Source organism: Schistocerca serialis, chromosome 1 (genome assembly GCF_023864345.2).
Source record: "Schistocerca serialis cubense isolate TAMUIC-IGC-003099 chromosome 1, iqSchSeri2.2, whole genome shotgun sequence".
Lineage (NCBI taxonomy): Eukaryota > Metazoa > Arthropoda > Insecta > Orthoptera > Acrididae > Schistocerca > Schistocerca serialis.
In genome coordinates this window covers 1,030,217,414-1,030,239,319 of record NC_064638.1, presented here as the reverse complement: position 1 = coordinate 1,030,239,319, position 21,906 = coordinate 1,030,217,414, and the positions used below count along the sequence as shown (strand labels likewise).

General features: G+C 43.2%; 1 protein-coding gene across 1 annotated transcript in view; it reads right to left on the bottom strand.

The window, feature by feature from the left end:
* Positions 1-13,139, bottom strand: part of LOC126413955 (protein unc-13 homolog 4B-like) — a 176,763-nt gene extending 163,624 nt beyond the window's left edge. Inside the window, exon 1 of the mRNA XM_050083307.1 lies at positions 12,831-13,139. Coding sequence (XP_049939264.1) covers positions 12,831-12,843 — 13 coding nt within the window. The 5' untranslated portion in view covers positions 12,844-13,139. The remainder of the gene's footprint in view (positions 1-12,830) is intronic.
* Positions 13,140-21,906: the final 8,767 nt, after the last annotated feature.

Genomic DNA, 21,906 nt, shown 5'->3' with positions numbered 1-21,906 from the left:
GCCGTATCTTTTGATTGCGTTGACTTATAAGCTTACATTTGTTACACCACCAAGGGACCTAAAACTTTAGAATATGACATAAATTTCAACTTGATATGTCTACTCACACATGAGGAAAAGGGTTTTTAACAGGCACAGACATAGAGGCGGAAGGACAACAAAGAGATGAGATACAGAACACTCAAAATAAACGCAAATATCTCACTATATTCTATTAACACTATTTCAAGAATTAATCTCAAGTGAAAAATCTAGACAATACGTAAGCTTCCTACGTATCGCTGACGTAGGGATAGTGAAGGTAAGATTAGGTTACTTACAGCACCCAAAGACATTTAAACAGTCATTATTCCCGCATCCCGTATTTGATTGAAACAAGAAGAAACGTTAACACACCATTTAAATTACCCTCTGCCAAGCACTTCGCAGTGGTCTGCAGAGTATATAAGTAGATGTAGAATCCTAATATTCCACCAACTGTCACCTGGCCTACTAAAAGTTAAAAATTTCTAAATGATATTGTCTGTAATTTAGATCCGTAGAATTACTTTCAGTGCCTTTAAAAGCTGTGCATGCGCATCTGCAAAGCGAACGTTTTTATTTTTTCTTCCGACCTTACTCCATAGAACATTTCGTGTTCTCCACTAAATTAAGTAGATACTATTTAAATCTTAAGATATTTTGACTGAGGTTGCCCGCATCTCGTGGTCGTGCGGTAGCGTTCTCGCTTCCCACGCCCGGGTTCCCGGGTTCGATTCCCGGCGGGGTCAAGGATTTTCTCTGCCTCGTGATGGCTGGGTGTTGTGTGCTGTCCTTAGGTTAGTTAGGTTTAAGTAGTTCTAAGTTCTAGGGGACTTATGACCACAGCAGTTGAGTCCCATAGTGCTCAGAGCCATTTGAACCATTTGACTGAGGTTCGGTAGTTGACTGCTTATCGTGCGCCAGCTTTTATACTTTCGAAGTAACAGACATCGTTCTGAGCAAGAGACAACATTCATTTTGCCATCTAAGATCCCAAAGACTTTTTTTATACCCTTCATTTGACTACTTTGGCTACCATCACCTCATGACGATGTCAAATGTCTGACACGGTTATCACTTGTGACCGAAGGACGGTACTCTGACGAGCTACATGTTATTAGATGTTTGATGTAGGAATCATATAATGATGCTCAGTGATGAAAGTTAGTCATGTATGAATTAGAAAACACAAATATTTGTCATCTAGACCGAACTCTTTAACTAAAGTTCAATCACTTCGTCATATACCTTCTTGTCACGAAGTAGAAAACAGAAAAAATATTTGTGATCTAGACTGAACTCTTTATTTAAAGTTTAATCATTTCGTCATACGGCTTCTTGTCACAAGACGCAAACCTACTACACAGATTACAGCAGCAGCTGTAAGCTCCATAGGTCTCAAAAGATTAAGCTGCTACTATCAACAGCTGTGTGAACAGACTAAGGAAAACTGCAAGCCTGCTATACAAACTATTCATGACAACTCAAGACGCATTTTGTATATATAGTGGAGGAGACCAAACTACTGAAGGAAACCAAATTACTGAACCTTTAATATCAGCATGTAGTAAGTTAAGAAAAGAGAGGGACACACTAAAGAAGCAAATAACTGAAAAACATGAGGATGATTGCCCATCAGTAAAGTAGATTCAGTTCATAAATTCAAAACAGCTTTTTCAAACTTTTGTGATTCAATATGAAACAGAGTTGTATGACAATCTTCTGGCATTAACTATATCTTCATGTACATATTGAACAACCTATATACATGGTGTTTCAAAAAGGACTTCACAGCTTTGAAAATTCATATAAATTGATTCGTAGCACCTACAGAGGTGATTGTAGTCTCCATTTGTAGGGAAATACATAAAGTTTTGTCTCGGGTAGTTCGCTAGTGCCGAATCGCACCGTAAAGAGCGCTGGCGGCAGTTGCGTTAGAGATGACTGCCTTCACTGGACCTGAGTATGCTAGCTGCGTGTTTTGGTTTGAAGAATCCAAGTCGGCGACAACAATTCAGCATAATTTTTGTACAAAGTACGCTAAAGATCCTTCTAGTAGGCCTGCAGTTTGTGAGTGGCATAAACGTTTTGAAGAAACAGGGTGCTTGGTAACATATGGAAAATCATTAGGTCGCCCAAGCACATCTGACGTCGCTCAGCGAGTGAGACAACGATTAGCCAACAGCCCTACGAAATCGACCCGGCGTGCATCTCGCGAACTGCAAATCCCACATATGACTGTTTGGCATGTGTTGAGAAACCTTTGCATCTGAAACCGTACAGATTGACGATCGTACAAGCAATAAAAGACACTGATAAATTGCAGGCAAGAACATCTGTGCGGATATTTAAAATCGATTACATGAGGATGAAAATTTCTTGGATAGAATCATCTTTTCTGACTAGTCGACTTTTCACTTAAGTGGCAAGATTAACACACGTAACTGTGGGATCTGGGACAGTGAAAAACCACATCAAACATTGCAACCTGTTCGTGATAGCCCTACACTGAACGTTTTTTGTGCAAGAACAAAGTGAACGGCCCCTTTTTTTCTGTGAGAGAACCATCAACCTGGATAGGTTTTTTGATGCCACAGATCGATGAAGATGACCAAGAACGAAATGTTTACTTCATGGGTGATAGTACACCATCCTACTACCTGGCTGACGTCCGGGATTTTCTCAGTGACCGCTTTCCAGGTCAATGAATGGCTGTGTTGCACCAATTGCATGGCTCGCAGTTTCCCCAGACATGATACCACTCCCTTTTTTTAATGGGTATTCATCAAGGATATCGTATTTGCCCCTCCTGTGCCGGCTTCTCTACCTGAACTTAGAGCAAGAATTTATGCCGCCACTGAGCAGGTTACACCTGCAATGCTACAACGAGTTTGGGAAGAAATTGACTGCCGATGGGATGTGTGCAGAATAACCAGCGGAAGCCACGTACAACATCTTTACTTCAATATAAAAAATCTTGATGTGTTTCCCTACAGAATAACACTAAACCCAGCTGTATGTTTTCTTTCAATAAATTTATATGAATTTTTAAAGTTGTAAAGTCCCTTTTGATACAACCTGTATGTGCTATAAGCTTAACAATAGCGTTATCATAACTCATACAAATGTTGACACAGTGATCAGATTGTGTCACAAAAGAAAGGTTCGATACCGAAAGTGTGTAATTTATTGAAATTGTAAATATCTTAAAGATGTGTATATGTACACAGGTAAGTGGTATTTAAGTAAATTGTTAACACTTGCTGTATTTCAGTTTTGTATCGAGGAAATGGGCGTCAGATGTAATTGCATGAGTTATATTGTTTCTTTTTCTGATTCCCGTCAGATCATCGAAGTTAAGCTCTGTCGGGCTTGGCTAGCACTTCGATGGGTAATCGTCTGGCTCTGCCGAGCGCTGTTGGCAAGAGGGGTGCACTCAGCCCTTGTAAGGCCAACTGAGGAGCTACTTGACTGAGATGCCGCGGCTCCGATCACGAAAACTACAACGGCCACGAGAGCGGTGTGCTGACTACATGCCCTTCTTATCCGCATGCAGTGACGCCTGTTGGTTGAGGATTCATCGGACTAGTCCATCTTTGCATAGATGGTTGCGGGACCTCGGCTATTCAGTACAAAGTGTCGAAATAAAACACCTTCAGCCCTCTAAAAGTACAGTAGTTATTTTATTGAGCAACCAGTTTCAGCGCTACATTACGCCATCTTCAGGCCCCCTGACCGACGTGAAGGAAGAATCCCAACTCTTGCCCAGTCAAAATAGAAGCCAGAATTCAGTGACTGGTTTCCGTAGATTTTTGACACAGCGATTTCTTCTATAACAATTTGCCAAACAGGGATTTATTTATTTATTTTGTGTTAGTTGCCGGCCGGTGTGGCCGAGCGGTTCTAGGCGCTCCAGTCTGGAACCGCGCGACCGTTACGATCGCAGTTCGAATCCTGCCTCGAGCATGGATGTGTGTGATGTCCTTAGGTTAGTTAAGTTTAAGTAGTTCTAAGTTCTAGGGGACTGATGACCTCAGATGTTTAGTCCCATAGTGCTCAGAGCCATTTGAACCATTTTGTGTTAGTTATGTTGTGCCTTTTTAATCTAAAATGCTACAGCTGGCGTTGTAAGCTACCGACAATCATGTAATATACTAATGTAATGGAGCACGTTAAATGAACGAATAGCCCAATATATCATGAAAGAGAGTATTATTGATCAAGTAAAATCGTTTGATTCTGTTGTCTGGAAAACAATGACCGACAGAGTCATTCACATTGTGACATTACTGTTACTGTGTGACATTAGGTATACCATTTCACTTTTCTGCGGCTATTTCGCAGTTATCTAGTGAGTATACCAGAGCAGTATGTCGAAAGAGACAGTCCTGTGCCCGCCATCTGAAGCATCTCTACACCCTCCCTTGTCGGCAGAAAGATCGTTGATGAATCTCATTAGCTCGAACAGGTCAGCTCTGGGGAGTTTGCAGAAACCAGGAAGCGACCCACACTGTGGCTATTGACAGCTGGGCTCGCATCTGGGCCTCCAGGGGTCATTGCACGCCACGGCCGCCCCACAGCTCCCAAAGAATAACTAAACACGGCATTTTCTGCATGGCTTCGAAAGACAGATGCCGCGACGCCATCTTACCAGCACGGAAGAATCAGTTAAGGTAGCTGTAAGATTTTGGTTCAGGCAGCAGTACAGCGTCCGTGTAGACAGTGCTCTTCGTATGTAAGGCTGACCGGTCATGAAGATACGCTCCAGTCGAGTGCCAACTTCGTCTTCAAAAATGAGCATCTTGTACGCAAAAGGAGGGAGGTTACGTGGACTTTCCCTTACTTTTGATTTGAGCAGGAATTCTCGCACACCAAATTGACAATAGCAACCCCTGGCCCTCCTCCAATCCCCCAATGTATAGATTTTAAAGAGTGGAGAGTTGAGGGCCACGAACATACAGGGTTATTACAAATGATTGAAGCGATTTCACAGCTCTACAATAACTTTATTATTTGAGATATTTTCACAATGCTTTGCACACACGTACAAAAACTCAAAAAGTTTTTTTAGGCATTCACAAATGTTCGATATGTGCCCCTTTAGTGATTCGGCAGACATCAAGCCGATAATCAAGTTCCTCCCACACTCGGCGCAGCATGTCCCCAGCAATGAGTTCGAAAGCATCGTTGATGCGAGCTCGCAGTTCTGGCACGTTTCTTGGTAGAGGAGGTTTAAACACTGAATCTTTCACATAACCCCACAGAAAGAAATTGCATGTGGTTAAGTCGGGAGAGCGTGGAGGCCATGACATGAATTGCTGATCAATGATCTCCACCACGACCGATCCATCGGTTTTCCAATCTCCTGTTTAAGAAATGCCGAACATCATGATGGAAGTGCGGTGGAGCACCATCCTGTGGTACGTTTAGCTCCCTGCTTGCTTTATTCGTCGACTTCCGCGGTCTACGCGTGAAACTTGCCCGCACGCGTTCAACTGTTTCTTCGCTCACTGCAGGCCGACCTGTTGATTTCCCCTTACAGAGGCATCCAGAAGCTTTAAACTGCGCATACCACCGCCGAATGGAGTTAGCAGTTGGTGGATCGTTGTTGAACTTCGTCCTGAAGTGTCGTTGCACTGTTATGACTGACTGATGTGAGTGCATTTCAAGCACGACATACGCTTTCTCGGCTCCTGTCGCCATTTTGTCTCACTGCGCTCTCGAGCGCTCTGGCGGCAGAAACCTGAAGTGCGGCTTCAGCCGAACAAAACTTTATGAGTTTTTCTACGTATCTGTAGTGTGTCGTGACCATATGTCAATGAATGGAGCTACAGTGAATTTATGAAATCGCTTCAATCATTTGTAATAGCCCTGTAGATTCTGGCACACTGTTATGGGGTGTCGAGGGGATAGCATCATCTCCGGTCTCCGCTTGGTGTTGGTCGGCCATGGTAATTGTTTAAGGAAGTGTAAGTAGCGCAATTGCGAAAGTGCGGTCCAAATCCAGTACAGTTCGTTACTTGCCTATTCTGCCATGCAATTTGTGTTGGTTACTTTCGTTAAATTTGTAGCTTCTCAATGTTACGTTTAATTCGATTACACGCACTGCTGTTATAAGATCTTGTTGCGCTAGCTTCATATCGCCTTCCACAGTTTTTTGGTAACTCTCACTGAGTTAGCGTTATTTTGTAATCTAATTTGAACTACAGGAAATTTTTTCTCTATTAATCTCATTGCGATTCATGCCAGTCATTATAACAGATAAATCTCAGTCTTGACTTAGGTTTCTAGACCCTTTAACTTGCCGTACAACTTGTCCTGGTTAGGCGACCCACCAAAAACGGATACAAACGGTTGGATTCCCAGCTGGCTCACTTCACCGTATCGGCGTTGTCCTCGTGCACAGTGGCCCACTACAACGATATCTTACTTATCATATCATAAAAACAGTGAGTATTGCACTCGTTCGTCTTACAATCAGTACGAGTCATTTTATCCTGATGTTCGTATCAGTGTAATGAGCATTATATTTGCTCGTCCTGCATCAACAAGCCGTACTCTTCAAATGTTGTCGCGTGAAAGTAACGAGCATTGCACGGGTCGGCTTACATCAACGGACAGTTAACTTAGAACAGCTAAGCATAAACAGAAACTTTCCATTTGATAGCACTCATTGGACGCTGCGCCTTTACGTAAAGCGATAACTGTGCCAAGTGTAACTGTTTGCGATGTCTGTCCATAGAGCGTAAGAGTGTGTTTATTGTGTTGATGACAAAGTGAGACAAGGGATACAAGGAAATCCGGTGCCAGTACATAGCAAAATCCCCTGGAATCGTGCCAGAGGCGGTCTCCGTAATTAAGATCCCCATCTGGCGGACGCGTGAGCGACCGTCACATGTCCTCACCCGATGACTCAGTTGCGCAATGTTTCACATGCCACTTACGCGCGCTCTGGTGATCAGAAACTGTTGGTCATGACATCTGCATTCTTTGCAGGTGAAATACTAGAGATGAACACATATTAGCGTGTGTTAAGTTCCTGGCCTTACGGAAACGGGTTAGTAGATATCCACGAAGTGAACAAACTACTCAGTAGTGCCGTTGGTGTAGGATGCTCCTGCAGCTAGACTGTGACAATAAAAATAAATATGCTTACAAGTGGAGATATGAGGATCGTGTCAAATAATTCACAGGTTGGCAGCACTACGGAGTGAATGACGTGTCGATAATGTTAGTTATGTCGGCTACAGGACAAGGCTTGCGAAGGAAGCTCCTGTTTTGTTTTCGGCGATATGTTTTGTTTTATAATACTTCTTGTTCTTCGGCACTACAGACCTTGGTGGGCCTTGGCCTCCTCAACAATCTTCCTCGATATCTCTCTGTTCTCAGCTTTTTTGTTCCACCCACAGATTCCAAACTTGGCAAGGTCAGCCAGCACATTGTCCATTCATCTAATACTGCAATTTATAAATGGTGTCCGCACTGATTTCTGGTACTGTAACTGTCTGTCGTTGAGCTGACGGTTTTCACCAAAGCCGTGTGAGCTTAAACAAGTTGGAGTTCCAGTACAGCACTCGTGGCTGCCGCATCGCGGTCGCGAAGTGGGGCCGAGGCAGTTCCAGATAAGTTTTACAGCCTGACGATAATTTGTGGATTTGTAGTTTTAGACTGACGATGTCCACTATGAACAAACTGCAGTTACTGTTATTCTGAAGAAGGTTGGGTTATCCCGACTGAAACCTAGGTAAATTCTAGGTGAACTGTGCAACTGAGGCTGTTGATTATTAAAATTAAAATTAATAGTCTCATTCTTAAAGATAGTTTTCCTCATATCATTATACCGTATGGCACTATCGAATGAAAATATGTCGACTTACTGATTTGTCTCTCCCCAAGATTTGCAGGTTTTTATAGGAGTTCCGAAATGTTATTTTTCCAGCTTAAATGTTCAAATGTGTGTGAAATCTTATGGGACTTAACTGCCAAGGTCATCAGTCCCTAAGCTTACACACTACTTAACCTAAATTATCTTAAGGACAAACACAGACGCCCATGCCCGAGGGAGGACTCGAACCTCCACCGTGACCAGCCGCACAGTCCATGACTGTAGCGCCTTAAACCGCTCGGCTAATCTCGCAGGGCCCAGCTTAAATTCTCATCAGTATGGACACCTAAGAATTTTGAAGTTTCCGCACTATCTATTATTTCTTCACCGTGTGTTACGTGTTGGCGTAGTACCCCTAGATGTGCGGAACTGAATATGTTGTCTCTTTTTCAAACTAAGGGTGTGACCATTCACAGAAAACCAATCAGCGATACTTCTGAAGACATAGTTTACCGTTTCTTCTGTTTCTGTACGCATGCATGGACTGATTACATCTGCAAAAAAAAACTAATTCTTCTTGTTGTATATTAGACCGAAGACCGTTTACATGTATGAGGAACAAGACTGAACCTAATATTGAGGGGACCCCAGATGTGATTTCTCCCAGTCAGAATAATGTCCATGGACTACATTGGTTGAATTACTAAGCACAGCTTTCTGCATTCTTTTGGTTAGATGTTATCCTTTAGATGGCAATACCATTAATGCCTCTTTTTGTCGTCAGTTTTTGACTGGTCTGATGTGGCCCCCCGATGAATTCCACTCCTCTGCCAAACTATGCATCTCAGAGTAGCACCTACGTTCTCAATCCCACAAAACTTCACTTTATCTAGGAGAATACCCGTGTTTGTTCAACATCTGGTTCAGATGGACGTGCATCCACTGACGGTCACAATTCCTGTCGAGTTGGAATCCTATTGTCATCGTCAAGGTGTGACACTCGTCACGGTCCCCGTCGTTATTATCGTTTTACGAGCACTGTCTTCAGGCCGTGTTACATGGCTGATAGTGGCACACCATTCCTTGCAGACACGTTAGACAGTCCACACTGATACACTAACAAATCGGGCAACTTCATCCACGGTGGCGCGTCCAAATAGGAGAGCTGGTCTCTGCCATCCCTGACACGTCTCTTCGTCGATCCACGCAACCCTATGGCACAAGGGCACTACATCATTTCCATGGCTTACTTCAGGGGAGACGGTCGATTCGCATGATGACTTGCTGACAGTTTGACACAATGTACAACTCTCCAAAGATAACAGTAAGGTGTGGATAAATATTTTGTCCGGTGAGCATGTAAAATAACAGACATGGAAATAAATACCAGTTGCATATTTAATATTTTCCAAGATTCTACCAAACGGATTAGAAACAACAGTGGACAGCCATTTCGGTGAATGTTAAAGTGCTTTTAGGAAAGGCAGATTATGCTGCTGATTACGATATTGAAAAGACAAAGTAGCAATGTTTGTTGATTTGAAAAAGTCTTTGATTCTATTGAGAGAGACACTGTAGGTAAATAAATCCGAGAATTTGGTGTAAACTTCGAATTAACAAATCTAATTTGTGAAACACTTCAGTAGAATGTAAAGTGAAATTTATTGGAGAAATATTTCAATCCTTTGAAATGAACAGAGGTGTACGGCAAGGTGGTGGCCAATGCCAAATTCATTTTAACAATGTTCCAGAAAAAAAACGTGATACTTTGGAATGAAAAACTGAATGAATATAAGACTTCACCAATAAGGCTGGAAAGAGGAAAAAGAAATTTATACATTTTACAAAAATGTACGTGCAAATTTACTACCTTCGTGCTACTAACTGTATTCGCAATAAATTTCGCAGACAGTATCCACATACGGAGCTAAATGCACAGACAGAATATCATCATGGTACCACACAGGGTTCAGCAGACATGATGTCATAACAGAAAACTTGCAAAATGAATACCCGGGCAACGCCGAGTTTGTCACCTAGTATTGGAAAAACTGCCGCATTGTGCATGACGTTTAAATTTATTACTTCTTTGCTACTAACTCTATTTGTAACACATTTTGCAGTGAGTATCCATGTACGCCGCTAAATATACCTACACAAATATATCGTTGTACGACACACAGATCAAGTGACACGACGTCATTTACACTCTGACCCGTGAAAAAATGCAGCATCATGCGTGAAGCTTTAATACATTTGTTCCCTACCCTTAAGACACTCCTGCAGTCGATTCAACTTAAGGAAATCCCTGACACCTGGCAGCACCTTTCACACGTTTCAACGGCGAAGCTCAAACAGCTGAAGACGAAAACAGTCACCATCTCCAGAGCTATGAAGAGGTGTTGTCAAAGTGGCGTTTACAAAATCGCGTTATAGACACGTGAAACAGCTGCGCCCAGCATACAGAAACTGTTCGGGACATTATCCTACAGCCGGCCGAGGTGGCCGAGCGGTTCTAGGAGCTACAGTCTGGTACCGCACGACCGCTAAGGTCGCAGGTTCGAATCCTGCCTCGGGCATGGATGTGTGTGATGTCCTTAGGTTAGTTAGGTTTAGGTAGTTCTAAGTTCTAGGGGACTGATGACCTCAGATGTTAAGTCCCATAGTGCCCAGAGCCATTATCCTACAAACACAGTTCGTTTTTTGTTTTCGTTTGTAACAGAAAACTTGCAAAATGAATACCCGGGCAACGCCGAGTTTGTCACCTAGTATTGGAATAAGCTGTCTCGCATTTACAGATGACTTCGTTATACTTTCAGAAAAGTGACATCTGCTGTAATACAGATCAGTCCTTCAGATAAATAACCAGTACGTTCTGCTTAAGAATTTCTGGAGAAGAAAAATTGCATTATCGACAAACATTAGATATGCACCGAAATTTCTGAAAAGGGATATCGGTCAAAGAGTGAAGGCTAAAAAATTTAAAAATCTTGGGGACATAATCAAAAAATACGATTTAGAAAAAATCGCTACAAGAGTATGGAAAGGGCCTATACCGTAACTAGGGACAAGAGAATGTTTAGAATTAATATTTACAGAATAAGAACATGAACCCTCCACAGATCACAAATGAGACTGCCATTGTGGGTATGGAACCGGTCAAAATAAGTCTTAAGCATATTTACAGTTAAAAGTACATTAAATTTGTCACCAAAAATCAAATGTTCAATACCCTTATGTGCATGTGATAATTCTTAGGCTGTTGTAACCATGCATTATGAAATTAAAAAAAATAAAAAACATTTTATAGCACTTTGTACAGAAGTCAGTTTGTACGCAATATTCACACTATGTTATATTATTAATAACGTTCATGGGTTTAATTGGTTCTGCTATAAAATTCATCATCAATGGCAGGGACATAGTTGGCCACCAATAAATCTCTGAAACCCTTCTAAAACTGAACTTTATTATTATTTGAACTTTTTATGGCTGCAGGCATGTTATTGAAAATGTGTATTACTGAATAGTGGACACTTTCCTTAGCCAAAATAAGTAACTTTAAATCTCTGTGAAAGCTATTCATACTTGTGGTATTGATTCAGTGAACTGAGCTGTTGGTTTGAAAATAATGACAAATTTCATTAATGAAAAAATACATTGGGAAACAGTAATTAGTATCTCCAGTTCCTTAAACAGCCCTCTGCTGGACGTCGTTAAGTTCACACCACAAATAATTCGTATTTCACGTTTCCGGGCTCGAAAAACTTTAGCTTGGCTTGATGAACTACCCTAGAAAGTAATACCGTATGACATTATGGAGTGAATGTATCAGAGTATGCTGGTTATTTTTATTTTTTTTATCACCTATTTCTGGAGACATTCGCTTAGCCAATAGAGATTTTTTGACGTTTAAGCAATTCTGTAATCAGGTCATCTCAATTAAATTCATTATCAAGCTCTAATCCCAATAATTTAGTATTATCATCTTCTTCTATCTGCTTGTCACATTTTAGACATATACAGGCAGAAAATCTTTTGCATGCTATGAACTGCATACACTGTTTTCAAGGTTTGGTGACAGGGAAATGGCTAGGAACCATATATTAATATCCATGAAAATTTCATTAGCCGATCTTTCTAAGGCTATACTTGATTTACCACTTACTGCAATGTTTGTTCAATAATGGTTCAAATGGCTCTAAGCACTATGGGACTTAACATCTGAGGTCATCAGTCCCCTAGACTTAGAACTACTTAAACCTAACTAACCTAAAGACATCACACACATCCATGCCCGAGGCAGGATTCGAACCTGTGACCGTAGCAGCAGCGCGAATCCGGACTGAAGCGCCTAGAACCGCTCGGCCACACCGGCCGGCATTTTTGCAATGTTTGTATCACCTGCAAACAAACCAAACTTGGTCTCTGGTAATGTTGCTGATGAAACGTCATTTGTACACACAAGAAAAAGTAAGGGCCCTAAGACGGAACCTTGGGGGACACCACGCGTTATTGGTTCTCAGTTGGATGGTGCCTGACAGTTTAATATACGTCCCTTTCTTATTGACGCTCTTCGTTTTCTGTCAGCGATATAGGACTTGAACCATTTCCCGTTTTACCGTAATATTCTAATTTACTTAAAAGGATATTGTGATTTACACAGTCAAATTCCTTTGACAGATCACGAAAGATACTAGTAGTCTGAAATGATCAGATGGCAGGAAGAGAAAACACAGTGAACAGATGAAACAGTACGGGGAGAAAAGAAGAGAGAGTAATGAATTAAAATTGGCACTTGGTCCTTAGTTAGCGCAACCAAGAAGAAAAGAAAATAGGTGCATCATTTATGTAACTACCCACGTATGTCACCCCGTTTAAGCCTTGAGCGAGAAGTGGGTGGGGTGCCGGCAGTGAACTTACGCATCGTCTACAGTAGCGGACATAGAGAGCACTGCGAGGAGACACTATTGTGTTGACTTACCCGTTGCAGGCATCTCCGGGAGCTGGTGCTAGTCTAGCGCACTCGCCGCCGGTCGGCAGTGTATTATCTTGGGCGCAGCGCGCGTCCTGTCCTTTTTATCAGCTGCTGCTGCGGCTACGCTCGCGGCCGCTCGCGCCGTGGTACGCGCAGCCTCTGCGGGAAGAGACTGCCGCAGCGGGCAGCAACTCCGCACCGGCACCCAGCGCCTGGCCCCCTTCCCGCACTCGCTTTCTTTCGCCTTGGCTCCGGGACGGAGAAAGAGAGTCCAGTCCGTCCGGCGAGGCGCCGCTGTGGGCGTCGACAATTCCTGCCAATTACGGGGTAATTCCCTGCAGAGCGTAGCACGCGGCTACGGTTTGCCTTACGCGTCGCTATGACGTAGGTGCGGGTGGGGGCGGGCGGGAGGGGAGAGAGTGGGGAGGCCGGGAAGCCGGGGAGGGGCGGCGCGCAAGAATTCGGCGAAAACGGAGGTCGTGCGAGGTTAATTCTGTTCGGCTGTTCCTCCAACTTTCGCACCGGAGCACTCACCACACGCCGCCTGCGTGAGTGAATCACTTTTCAGAGGAAGTTAGAACTTGATACCCTATTATGCTACGTGCTGTTCTTGGATACACTAGCGGTTAGGCCGGTATTACACTATCAAATTTCTTTGTCAAAGATTTGATCAAAGATGTAATCAAATATTCCGTCAAATATATTTGACAAAGATCTCTGACGCAGCGCTACACTGTCATCTCATTTTTCGTCGAAGTTCAAGATGGCTGACAACAACAACTTGTTATTATCCGCAGCAGTTGCATGTACCACAATTGCACTGTGTGCACATGTGGAAGAGAACCGGGGGGAAAAAAAGGAAACGTACCTCGGCGAAGCCGTGGGTTTTACGACGACACGATAAAAGCATTCAACAAAGCTTGTTACGTGAGCTTATAGTGGAGGACGTTAAGTCGTACCTCAATTACTTAAGAATGGATGAGCATACATTTCAGTATGTGCTCAGTGAAGTGTATCCTCATATCACAAAGCACAATATTCACTTAAGAACTGCTACATCTGCGGAAGACAGGCTCACTGTAACACTCCGATTCCTTGCTACAGGAGAGGGTTAGGTTAGGTCAGGTCAGGTCAGGTCTCCAATCTTCTTAATCTAATTTTGTATTCAGCGTGCTTCACGTTGTAAAGCGCCTCATCAGCTTCATACATCTCTATTAATTTTGTAGTTGTCGGCACACACCAGTTGTATTTACCGGCAATGTTTATAAAAACACTACAGATGACAGAATGCTGCAGCGATGCTAGCGCTCCATGTGGTAATATGTCATATTGCAGTGAACAGAAGACGAGCGACTTCTTTGATCAAATCTACAGCGAGGCCCTAGATGTGATCAAATATTAGACGACATTTGACAAAGTTCCCTATTACACCATCAAATATCTTTGACAAAGATATTGGACAAAGATATTTGACAAAGAAATGTGACAGTGTAATACCGGCCTTAGTTCCTTAATCTGCCAGCGGAAAAACGCACCTATCGGAGCATCAAAAATCCGAATATGTTCCTGTTTATTTAAAACAGCTGCCTCATTCTACTTTACTCAGCACCTTTACAAATTTTCCCAAAAATTTTGGCATGCGAACACATGTGTGCTTTTTTTAAAAAATGCAATTCACCTAAGACACCCACAGGCTCTCCTAACTGTAACACTCTCTCACCTTCTAGTCCACTGCTGTAAGTCGCTCATAACCATCCACTCCTAAGTGTCCTTTCTCACTTACTCATTCAGCCCAACTCATTATTTCTTTGCGTCTCTCTGTCATTGCGTCCAGTGTCACAGGCACAGTACCCCCCCCCCTCCCACCCCCCCATTATGTACTACTACTACAGTCTTCTCTCGCTGTCACTGTTGCCCTCTTCCTCTCTCTTACTGCTACTATCTCATTCATTCATTCTTATTGCTCGATTCTCTTCTGACTATCACTATCTCTCTCCCCCTCGTTGTCATTGTCATATACTCTTTCTCCCACTATCACTGACTATAGCCCTCTTCCACTTCCCCTTTCTCTTTATTCCTCCTCACTGACACTGTCTCCTTCACGCTTTTCCTAATGCTGTCCACTCACTGCCAACTGTATTCTATTGCACCGTGTCGCCCTCTTTCTCTCACACTCCCGTTGTCTCTTCCACACTTTCTACAATGCAAGTACTATCTTCCAGTATGTATCACTTCTCCGTTTCTTTGCTACTACTACTGTCTTCTTCTCTCCAGCATAAAAAAAGCGCGAATACGTTCACAAGCCTAAATTTTTAAAAGCGCTGAGGAAGGTAGAATGTAGCTGCTGGTACTCCACTTTTCAGTCACAGTTTTTTTTAAATAAACAGAAACATATTCGCATTCTTTTGTGGTCTCACAGAGTCATTTTTCCGCTGCTTCGATTCTTTTTCTGGCTGCATGTAACCGCTGTGAAAAGAAATATATTGGTCAGTAAATTTAGACAGTTTACTTACGTGAAACTGAAATAACACAGAACTAATTTTACACCTCAGACAGGATTTTATGTGCAAAAAGATTTTGCATGTGCTTCAGCACTACGACATAGGGTTCTCAGAAGATAACGTAGTTACTTTACACCATATTTGTTCTTGCTTCCTCACTTTATAAACTATGTTTTCGCCTCACATCGGATTTTACATACGTATTTTACGACTACAAGCAGGATAATTTTTAACCTTTGTATCTCCGAAACGGATAAAGATCAAGAAAATTTTCCAGGTAGTTCGAGATCAGGATCTTAGAAGCATACTGTAAAAATTTGGGACATTTACTGTGCGAAGCCGTCTAGCAATCCTTGAGTGGGTTTTGGTCCGACGGTGACGGCGAAAAGGCAGTAAAAAAAAACGTTTTTGAAGGTCTTCCGAAGAACCGCTCGTGAACTAGTGGCGCCACCGTGAGTTCCATGAAGCCCTCCGTAGACCACATCAAATGCAAAAGAACCCACCGATTTGCTCGATCTGCCTAAACAGGAAGAAGTGCGTCATAGTCATATTTTGGGCCTGTACTGCTTGGTGTACAAATGGTTCCTGGTCCAAGGGCTATCCAAAACACTTGACCCCTACCTTTTATCACCAATAGTAGCCGAGGCATGAGCACCGGAAAATCTCGTTTTTATGCATGGCTTTTTGGAACATACTAGGAACATATGCTACCGCATGCATACCAATATTTACATCAAAGCATATACTCTGCAAACCGCCGTACGGTGCCTGGCGGAAGGTACGTTGTAGCACTACTAGCCATTTCCTTTCATGTTCCACAGTCAAACACAGCGAGGGAAAATCGATTGTCTAAAACCCTCGTACGAGACCTGATTGCTCGTACCTCTTCTTCACGGTCCTTACACGAAGTGTAGGTTGGCGGCAGTAGAATCGTTCTGCAGTAGGCATCAGATGCCGGTTCTTTAAATTTGCGCAATAGTGCCTTGCGGAAAGAGCATCGTCTTCCATCCAGGGATCCCATCTGAGCTCACGAAGCATCTCCGTCAATCTCGGTTGCTGATCTAACCTACCAGTAACAAATCTAGCTGGCTGCCTCTGATTTGTTTCGATGTGTTCCATTAATCCGACCTGGTGGGAGCCCCAGCACTCGAGCAGTACTCAGGAACGGGAAGGAAAACCGTTCTTTATACCGTTCCCTTTGTGAACGAACTAAACTTTCCCAAATACACCGGTTCCCGTGAGATCACCGAAGTTAAGCGCTGTTGGGTGGTGCCGGCACTTGGATGGGTGAGCATCCAGCCGCCATGCGCTGTTGCCATTTTTCGGGGTGCACTCAGCCTTGTGATGCCAATTGAGGAGCTACTCGACCGAATAGTAGCGGCTCCGGTCAAAGAAAACCATCATAACGGCCGGGAGAGCGGTGTGCTGACCACACGCCCCTCCTACCAGCATCCTCACCTAACAATGACACGGCGGTCGGATGGTCCCGAAGGGCCACTTGTGGCCTGAAGACGGAGTGTTATTTGTTTATAAACTTTCCCAAAATTCTCCCAATAAAACGAAGTGGAGCATTTGCCTTCCTTACTACCAATCTGACGTGCTCATGCCATTTCATATCGATTTGTAACAGTACTTCTAAATATTTAATCGAAGTGGCTGTGTCAAGTTGCACCCTACTAATATTGTATTCGAACGTTACAGGGCTGTTTTTCCTACACATCCTCATTAACTTGCATTCTTCTACATTTAGAGCAAGCTGCCATTAATCACGCCAACTAGAAGTTTTGTCTAAATCGTCTTGTATGTTCCTACAGTCACTGAACGATGACACTTCCCCGTAAACCACAGTCATCAGCAAACAGACGTAAATTGCTGCTCACCCTGTCCGCCATGTCGTTTACGAATAAAGAGAACAAAAGTTGTCCTCTCACGCTTCCCTGGGACACCACTGATGACACTCTTGTCTCTGCCGTAATGATCCCATGCATGGCTAAACAATAACGGACTCACGCAAGGCTGTAAGGCTGTAGTCTGTCACCAACCTTATTTAATGTGTATATGAATGATTTGAAGTGAATCCAGGAATACAGATTAATAGAAATAAATATGTCAGTATCCTAACGTTGAAAGGTTTCTTTATTGTTAAGGAGATCTTTACAATTAATCTGAAAATGGGGAATTAAAGTGTGGCCTCGATACAGCTGTTGCCCAAACGGAAAGCAGTAGGATGTGCCGTACATCAGAGCTGGATGAAGCATAGAGTGGCATTTTAGCAGTGAGAGCGTAAACAAAAATTCTGGCAAAAGAACATTTATTAGATCGCTAAATTTTATTACACACATGAACGTATGTAGTGAGTAATATGATGGCTGCTGTTGCCTGCAATCTATTACGTCACATATTAATTAACCCTCGAATTTTACTTCGGAGTCCCCTGCAAGGACTATGATCTATGGAAGAGGAATGATCAAAGGATGGTTTAATCACGAACACTTACATTCACACTCACTTGAGAGACTAACAGGAAGGAAAAGAAGAAAAGAACTAAAACAGTCACCACACCACACGTGAGTAGCAAGCGGGGCTATTCCCTTGATTTTAACATCTACATCCATACTCCGTAAGCCACCTGACGGTGTGTGGCGGAGGGTGCCTTGAGTACCTCTATCGGTTCTCCGTTCTATTTCAGTCTCGTATTGTTCGTGGAAAGAAGGATTGTCGGTATGCCTCTGTGTGGGCTCTAGTCTCTCTGATTTTATCCTCATGGTCTCTTCGCGAGATATACGTAAGAGGCAGGAATATACTGCTAGACTCCTCGGTGAAGGTATGTTCTCGAAACTTCAACAAAAGCCCGTACCGAGCTACTGAGCGTCTCTTCTGCTGAGTCTTCCACTGGAGTTTATCCATCATCTCCGTAACGCTTTCGCGATTACTAAATGATCCTGTAACGAAGCGCGCTACTCTCCGCTGGATCTTCTATATCTCTTCTATCAACCCTATCTGGTACAGATCCCACACTGCTGAGCAGTATTCAAGCAGTGGGCGAACAAGCGTACTGTAACCTGTTTAATTTGTTTTCGGATTGCATTTCCTTAGGATTCTTCCAATGAATCTGTCTGGCATCTCCTTTACCGACGATAAACTTTATATGATCATTCCATTTGAAATCACTCCTAATGCGTACTCCCAAATAATTTATGGAATTAACTGCTTCCAGTTGCTGACCTGTTATATTGTAGCTAATTGATAAGGGAAATGCGGGGTAAATGAATAAAATTTCTGTTTGAAGTGAACTGCTATAAAAGTCAAGCATAATTAAGAATCACAATTAATTCAGATATTCTACAGCGGAAGATCACTATGGCCTTGGCACTGTAAACTTTCTCATATGATCACGACCACGCGGTCCTCGCAAACAAAAGTGTGCACAAAGAAAGTTAACGAGTGAGACGAATTGCACAAAATTCGGTCATAAAATCACGGAAATCATGCGCAATATACATGGTTTCGCGAAAAGGGTACAAAACAAAATGAACTGTATCACAATAAACTCAACACGACTACGTGTGTTTGATTAACTGTTCACCTGAACAATAGCCTCTTCCCAGTCGTGCATCGTGCACCCTCTCGGTGCATCGAGTCTGTTGCAGTGACACACTGTTCGTCAGCGTATTCTGGTCCATTGATGTCACAGGAGACCTGCTCGTGCAGAAGCACTGCCCGCGATGCCTTTGATAGGTGTCAGGTGCAGGCCGGGTGCACCTAGCGGTGTTGTCGGCGCTTCAGTACGCCATGCTCAGCCGACGTTGGATGTGACGTAATCCGCCTTCTGCAATTATGTCTGGCTCAGGGCAGCCAAAGTGCGTCCAGGTAGTGAGGCCCGCTGTTCTGCCGCAGAGCAAGGGTCAGCCGCTCGCCTCTTTGTTCAGGAGGGCCATTACGCTAATCGGCTCATTATCACTGGCGATGGTCCTATGCTTCTTCGTGGTCATCGAAATGCTCGTAGATTCACGTCAAGATGGTGAATGAACGACAGAAATGTGGCAGCATTCCCTAAAACATTTATTTTAAGAGGAGTAATATCTTGTCATTAAAGACACATATTTTCAGCGTCTCCCTGTGGGTACATAACTTGTGTATTACTTATTACTACACTACGTCACAAGGAATTATACATACATGTTAATTACTGTGTACAAGAATATAAGGATAACAGAATGTAGTGATTAAGTCTATTGTCACCCCAGCCGGCCGGAGTGACCGAGGGGTTCTAGGCGCTTCACTCTGGAACCGCGCGACTGCTACGGTCGCAGGTTCGAATCCTGCCTCGGGCATGGATGTGTGTGATGTCCTTAGGATGGTTAGGTTTAAGGAATTCTAAGTTCTAGGGGACTGATGACCTCAGAAGTTAAGTCTCATAGTGCTCAGAACCATTTTTTATTGTCACCCCAACATCCGGCGATTCCCTCATCTGCAGCTTCCGCTCATTCGAGGGATGGCCTTACATTGGAGATGTGGTGCAGACCTTTCGATCATTTGGATGACGTGTCTCCAATTCCAGTGCGTCGGGATGTGGAATGCGCCGCACCCGATATGGTCCACTGAAAACACTGAGAAACTGTTTGCAGATGGCAGAACGTTTATATGAAAGCTTGTGGTTTCTGACGAGGACCTTTGTCTAATCCCAAATACAATTGTTCTAACACCTTTCTTATATGCCTTCAACGTACGTAGACGATGTTTCAGTTTCGGAACAAAGTGAAAATGAGCTACGAAAAGCAGTGTACAAACTACATCAATAAGGGGAGCGAAGATGTATCCTTCGCATATCATTAAAGAAAAGTAAAATCGTGGCTCTGCTTGGAAAATATCCCTCACGCTCAAAAACAATAATATATAACACTCCACTGGAGCAGGTCTCCAGCTTCAGTCTCTTAGGATGCTACATAAGCTACGATGTGGCCAAGGATATAGAAAATAAGAACAAATGTCACTCAGTATTTGGTATAATAAGACATTCCAAAACAAATACGGATGAAAACAAAGTTAAAAGGTTATAAAACCAAGGCTAGGCGTGTATTGTTATAGGAAACTGAGTCGCAGATCTCTAAAAATCTTGGTGATAGCAAATTACGATAAGCAGAAATCAGATTTCTCAGACAAGTTAGAGGTCTTGCCAGGAAAGACAACATAAGAAATGGGAATATTAGGAATCCACTAGATATTAGTAAGATAATGAAGAAGCTTGAAGAAAATAAAACATTATGGAAACATCGCTACAAAGAATGAATGTAGAGAGAATCCCAGTCAGGCTACGCTTTGCAAGCCCAGAGGGGAAGATGGGATGTAAGAATTTGCAGAACGTGGTGGCTGTGAAATGTGAAGCCGAATCAGGCACGAAGGAATAAACCTTGATGTGGAGAAAATCTCACCAGCGATTTCGTACTCGCTCACTACACCACTAACAAATAAAAGTCCCATCCACAGTCGGCTGGCTCTCTATTAACCATTGAATTACCTGCGGCCCCCTCGTGTGCAACAGTAGTACCAGACGGTACCTTCCCGAACTGATAACGTAGGAAATCGTTGATAAAAATTACCTTAACTGTATTTCAAAATGGTGAAAATATTGGAAACTTGCTTGAAACGTACAGAAATGTATAATTCTGCACTTCACATAAAAAGAAAATAAGGCTTCCTATGACTGCAACAACAGTGATTCACAGAGTAAGTTAACCCTTGCATATACAAGAGTGTAACAGTTAGTAGGGATGTGAAAAAATCTCGGTATGGTCTGACGTGTCGTTTCCTAGCCGTCCGTGTATTTTAGCACTTTTCGGTATTGTGGTTGCTTGCGCCAGTAACAAGCTGCAGGGGTAAGGGTTGTTTCTTAATTCTGCAGCTCGTGGGCCCTAATCCTACTCGATTGGTTGTGATCGGGGCATACGTAGCGGGGTTACAGGGAGAGTAATTTTGCTATGACACATCGTGTTTACAACATCCGTTGCAGAAAGGGTTCTTAATTTCCTGCCAGGAGGCAGCACCTTACAGACACACTGTAAACAGGCGCAGGAATTGGCCAATGATAATGTCTACAAACTGCTCCCAGTTATGATTAGCTGAAAGCCCTACATGTTAAATAATTTCGTGGAGCAGTTTGAAGCTCGAGAAAACGAGAAGTCAGTTGGCAGCCCTCGTGTGATGTAGAACCAACACCACCTGTACTACAAGAAGGCGTTGGTAGGGCATATGCCCGCTGGGACGGTGGAAGTAGGGAGCTAGGCCTGTGCGAGTGCTTTTCGTTTGTGCGTGTTGCCTACATCAGGGGCAGGTATGCATTCAGGGCCACACCTATTGTTCTCCTTTGATTGACAGGTACTTAACCTATTGTTCTGTAAAGTGGTTTTCCATATCATCCCCATTTCATTTTGATTGATAGGCACTTATCCTATTGTCCCCCCTCCCCCGCCCCCTCCCCCACCCCTCCCCCTACCCCTTTCATCCTCTCCCACCTGACACCATCCAGTTTTGCACGGTGAGTGTTGCAGATTAGTGAATATGGACTCGTGAAGTAAAAAGAT